The following is a 5,673-nucleotide window of genomic DNA, read 5'->3' as shown; positions in this document are numbered from 1 at the left end:
TCAATGCCCGCCGTTCCTCCGGCTGCTGGGGCCGCAGCAGGCAGCTCCTTCAGCTCCACGCCCAGTGGCGGGGCCACGAGCCTTCCAGCAGGAAGCAGCTCCTCCTCTGGATCCTCTGTGCCGCAGCTGTCAGCATCTTCTGCAACACCCGGCGTTAACCAGATGGCCGCCACCTCTACTCCAGGGTTTAGTGGGAACACTGGTTCAGGGCAGAGCACCGGCACTGGGGGAAACACAGCAGATCGCTCACAAGGAAGCGCAGGTCCTGGAGGAGACACGGAATCAGCTCAAAACTTACCACAACAGCCACAGGAAGGGCAGGAAGGGTAAGTTACTTAAGAGCTCAAATGACTCAGTGCTTCTCATGAAATCCGCTGTTCTGCTCTCAAACAACTCCTCACCTTTAAGCCTTCCGTAAGCCCTCGAAAGGAGACGACCCTCTGACACGTGCAGTGCCGCTGGGCTGCTGTCGGTGAGGCGGGGAGCATTTGTGTTTGTCACAGCAGTTACTGATGAGGGGAGTGGGAAAAAACAAGCCTTCCCCTGTTTGTTACAGGAAGCAGCAGCGTGATTCAGCAGCATGAATGCGGGTGTTGAGGTTCTGTGAGATGCTGTAGGGCGCCCGGCCTGGCCTGGCCTGCCCCTGCAGTGCAAGAAAACCCCTGGTGCCTCGGGCGCTGGGCCATATCTGCCAGCTGGGCCGCACCCAAGTCAGGGACTGCGGGGCATCTCCTGTGGCACTGAGTGCCTCGTACGTGGGCAACCCGTGAGGGTTTGTTTCTAGTCTGCTGGCATTGCATGTGGTGTTTCGTGAGCAGGTGCACTGTGAGGTCAGGAAACAGGATTACGGTGCTGTTACTTTACACGAAGTTTTAGCAGCACAACTTTTTTAAAGACTTCACTGTAAACAGTCATCCATCAAACATAAAAATTAGGAAAAGTTTTTTTAACATCTTATGTAACTTCCTTCCTGAGTGAACATGTTTTTCATTACTCTCACAACGCGCATATTACTAATAGTCATGATCTGTGTTACGGAGTTCCTGCGTCTTAAGTGAAAAGCCCACATCCTGCGGTAGCTGGGGCTGCCCCTCAGACGTCTGCTCTCTGGAGCCATGCAGCATGCCCTGCTAGCGACGGCAGCGTGGTTCCTGGCAGAGTAAGTCTTTTATCACTTCCAGATGTGGAGCTTCCTACTCCTGCCTGAGGCATGGAGGAGTGTTTTACCACGTAGAAATGTTCAGTTCCTCCTTCCGTTATCGGTGGAACCCTTTCTGTAGCTGAAAAGAGCACTTCAGTCTCCATGAACAGCGCTTTTCCTCAGCTCTCAGTTCCTCCTCGCACCTTTCTGCCTCTCCCAAAAGAAAACCGTGAACAGCACCAAACACCAGGCATGCACCTACCTGAAAAGAGAGCTCGCAGAGCCCGTCAGCTGTCCCGTATTCCCCAGACACTAACCTCTCCTGACTGCACTGAAAGGGGTCACGTTAGACTGGGGTTGATCCGTAACGGGTATTTTGGATGAAGAACTAACTGCTCTCAGTAGAAGTCACCTCTCCTCAATCACTGTTGTCGTGTTTTTAGTTTTGCTTCCTAACATAAGAATCGTGCAGTACTCTGTGCTCCTCCTCCACTTCAGCCTTGTGCACCGTTACAGAAAACCAGTCGCTGACAGTGGTGACTGGCCTTTCAACTGAACGACGTGTGTGTCTCTAGTGTTACAGAGAGGGAGAGAATCGGGATTCCCACCGAACCGGAGTCTGCGGACAGCAACGCCTACCCTCCAGCGGTGGTCATCTACATGGTGGACCCTTTCACCTACACTGCGGATGAAGAATCTGCCTCAACCAACTTCTGGCTGTTAAGTCTGATGAGATGCTACACAGAGATGCTGGATAACTTGCCTGAGAATATGAGGAATTCTTTCATTCTCCAGGTAAACCCAGCTTCCTCTGTGTCTTCACACTGGGGAGCCATTCCACCACACACACGTGACACACGGACACTACACCAGAGGATACAAAATGGAAGATAATAGATAACATTGAGGTGACGATTACAGATTCTGTGGTGGACAGCACAGGTCTGTCTGTTAAAAAAGCACTCGCTTTTGTTTTGATGAGGAAATCAATTAATTCAAGGCAGCGGCTGCATCCTTGCACCAGGTCTGTTGCCCAGTTCTAACAATCGTATAGGCAAGACGCTTCCCGCAGAGGCACTTCAGTTATCTGAGCTGCGGCTGAGCTGCCGCTGCCAGAACTGCCCAGTTCCTCCTCCATTACTTTGCATGTTGTGCTGTTTGTATTTTATATTCTCTAGATTTATACTGCTTAATCCAGAAACAGTATGTGAAACCAGACATCTAATGCATAATTTAACGACTGTATTGTTAGTATCTGCCTCTTAAAAATAATTTACCATGTAACTTGGCATGTAATAATAGTTCCCTACCACGGAACTACTGCAGAGTTGAATTTGTGTAGTCAGCAGCAGAGCCTGGCCCGCTGCCCAGCCCGCCTGCATTTTGCCCAGCCTTGTCTTCACAGTGTGGGGGGAGAACGGGAGGCCAGGGACCACGAGCGCTGTGGGAGCCTGTGCAGCGTGTGCAAGGAGCAGCAGGTGAATGATTTCTGTAGACCTTCTTCATGTATGTTCACCTTGGCCTAGAAGGGTTTTAATTTAAATTGTTAAAAAAAAAAAGAAGAATTGAAAGGTATTACAGTGTCTTAAATTGGGCGTGGAAACCATTTGTAATTTCTGATAATCTTGACCTCATCCTTCCCTGAAATGATGGGCGAAACAGTCACCAAAACATTTCAGGCTGGGGGATGAACTGAAAATCAGATTCACAACTTCATATTGTGGTAGACTGCAGGTAATTGAACTGATCCAGACCTGCAGATACTCAAAATAAAAAAAAAAAAACCCTGATTCCACAGTGTCTGAAACACAGGAGCAGCTAAACTGTGGATTTAAACGGTGCCTTAGTCTGCGTAAGACGACCGATCGCCGTACCAGCACCTCCCAAGTGCTGTGTATACTGTTTGTTTCTCAAAACAGGTGGCGTTTTGCCAGTTTAAGTCAAAAGAGTAGACAGTGTTCTCCAAGTACAGGGTAACGTGATGTAGTTACCAGCACAATCAGATGCCCAGAGAATTCAAAACGGGTCCACCCCAGATGATGTCAGAGTCCGTACAACTCGTACAGGGCGTGGGCAGGCCCAGCTTCTGAAACGTCCGGGTGAAGAAGTTGTCTGTCAAAACACACAGCTGCGGTTAGTAACTAGAACGTGCTACCGGCGTTGCTGTGGTTCAGGCGACAACCACAGAGTGGAAAGAAGCTTGTGATACGTGAGCCTCATTACCACCGCAGATAGTTGTTAAAAGAACCTGCCTGGGTCTCAGCGATGGATGCAGCATAAATCTGCTGTACTGACAGTGTCTGCTCCAAAGACCCGTTCGAAAGATACGATCTTTCCCCAGCCACATGCAGGACGTTGTATTTCTCAACAGCACATTAAAAAACAAGAGTTTACAGGGATCGAATTCTGATTTTAAAAAGGATTTGAACCGAAAAGGTTGTTTTTCTTACGGTGTGTTTACTTCTGAAGGAATGTTGTGCTATTTCTCCTTCCTGCTCTTGTTCTGCAGATGGGTCTTGACCACTAAACTCAAACCTCATGGGCAGATCTTACTGTGGTTCTGTTTCGAGCTAAATTTAGGTGTCTTGCTTCACATGGCTTTCTGAAACAAATCAAACTGACCAGCAGCCTAAGATTGCTGAGGTTCTGCTGCTACTAAATGGAAAAGGAGACACAACCACAGAAATCTTTATAATAGACTCTTAATTCTGCTCCCTACAACCTTCTGTAAAATGACCCTGCAGTAGCGACTCCCGCATGACCAGCAAACAAATGCCAACTCTAACCCCCAGCTGTGGGACCAGCCCTGCCGAAGGGCCAAGTTCCGCCTGCCGAGATCATACAGTAAAGGCCACCTGCCGATGATGCTGCTGATCAGAAGCAGTGCTGTAAAACATCAGAGGACTCTGAATACGGGTGTTTGGTGTTGGACCAAACACCAAATTTAACTGAAATTAAAACTGCCCCCAAGTTTGAGGGCATTGCCTTTAAAAGCCTCCAGTACCACTGCCTGTGGTACCCTTTGATAAATGTTACATGTGAATTAATTATGTGCCCTTCCCGAATCGCAGCAGGAACGAGAAAATGGGCTTCAGAAAAACACCACCTGACTGGGGAAAATAATGGGTTCTTTCTGTGTAGTTGCTTGGGTGTCTCACTCAGTGACGTTCCGGTCACAGAAAGCAGAATTCACGCAGAGTTTCTAGCAAGCTGTTCCTGATGTATTCCAGCGCTCCTCGGTCCTTGGTGCCCTGTAAGACTGTTCCATCATGCTGGGCAGTGGGAGCCTTTGCTTTCTGAGGGATTCTGCAGCCTTAAAAGCGTCATTATAATGGGCACAGGGGTGTGTATCAGGGCACGGTCGCTGCTCGCTGCAGCCGTTCCTGTGAGAAGGCAGGAGCCCTGGCAGGAAGCTGTAACGCAGATATCCGAGTACCTGCAGGAAGTGTCATGGGTGTTAAACAACCAGCGAACGTGCGAGTCGTGGGATATTACTGAGCAGCTCTTTGAAGACTTTCAGTCACGTTTTACTGTTTGTCTGAATTCTACAGATTGTGCCTTGCCAGTACATGCTGCAGACAATGAAGGATGAACAGGTTTTCTACATTCAGCACTTGAAGTCCTTGGCGTTTTCAGTGTACTGCCAGTGCAGGAGGCCGCTGCCCACCCAGATCCACATCAAGTCTCTCACGGGCTTTGGGCCAGCTGCCAGCATTGAGATGACCCTCAAAAATCCTGAGGTTAGTACTGGTGTCCAGAAAGTGAAAACCAGTGAATAAGCTGTAACCACTTCTCTCCAGTAACAAAAAAAGAGCAGAGAAAATACCTCTAGGAGTGTTTTGCCAAGGCTCAGGAGCCAATGACAGCATAAAGGGAAAAGATAAGCTACTGCTAAACAGAAAATAGTCAGAAAAACATCAGACTACTCGCTTCTGGGTTTGAGCCATAAAGTAAAAAGGTCAAAGATCAGTGTGAAAGAGGAGATACTGTACGTGGCTACTTGGGATTCTGAGACATTCTGTAGCGTGTAAATTCTCCTGCAAGAAAGCGTTTGTGTCCAGCCTTCATTTATATACACCTCCATATGAAATAAGTTCCTGTGCCTAATTACAGATTTTATATTCATTCCCTGAGGTAATGGAGAAATCTCCCTATTTCAGTGGGCTTATCTTTCATCTGTTTTTAAACTGTAAATATTCAAGCCCTGTTTCTGGAATTCCAGGGATTTCAAAAGCAGAATAATCCATCCTACCTTCCGTGGATGTTTTTCATTCTTTGAAAGGCCCTGATGACTGTTTTATTTAGATTTAATGGACCAGCTAAACACTTAAACACTTACCTTGGGATAAAGACGTGCTTGTTAGGGTTTAAAAACCTAGTTTCAAAATCATCATAAACCCGACCTATCAACACGTTTCATTACTCACGTAAGACCATAAGCTCTCACGGAAAATTTCTAAAAGCAGTATCACCCCAGGCGTCTCCTCTTCACATTCTCTGCTCGCGCTTCCCTCACAAAGGTTCATCCTGTT

The 5,673-nt window shown here is 47.8% G+C and overlaps 1 protein-coding gene across 1 annotated transcript in view; it reads left to right on the top strand.

The window, feature by feature from the left end:
* MED13L (mediator complex subunit 13-like) overlaps positions 1–5,673 on the top strand; it is a gene marked incomplete at its 5' end in the record, with an annotated part of 94,508 nt that overhangs the window by 74,006 nt on the left and 14,829 nt on the right. Inside the window, 3 exons of the mRNA XM_010133764.1 lie at positions 8–326; positions 1,717–1,936; positions 4,693–4,881. Coding sequence (XP_010132066.1) covers positions 8–326; positions 1,717–1,936; positions 4,693–4,881 — 728 coding nt within the window. The remainder of the gene's footprint in view (positions 1–7; positions 327–1,716; positions 1,937–4,692; positions 4,882–5,673) is intronic.

The sequence above is a fragment of the Buceros rhinoceros genome, unplaced genomic scaffold, assembly GCF_000710305.1.
Source record: "Buceros rhinoceros silvestris isolate BGI_N320 unplaced genomic scaffold, ASM71030v1 scaffold11173, whole genome shotgun sequence".
In the NCBI taxonomy this organism is placed as follows: Eukaryota; Metazoa; Chordata; class Aves; order Bucerotiformes; family Bucerotidae; genus Buceros; species Buceros rhinoceros.
This window is presented reverse-complemented; position numbering and strand designations above follow the sequence as displayed.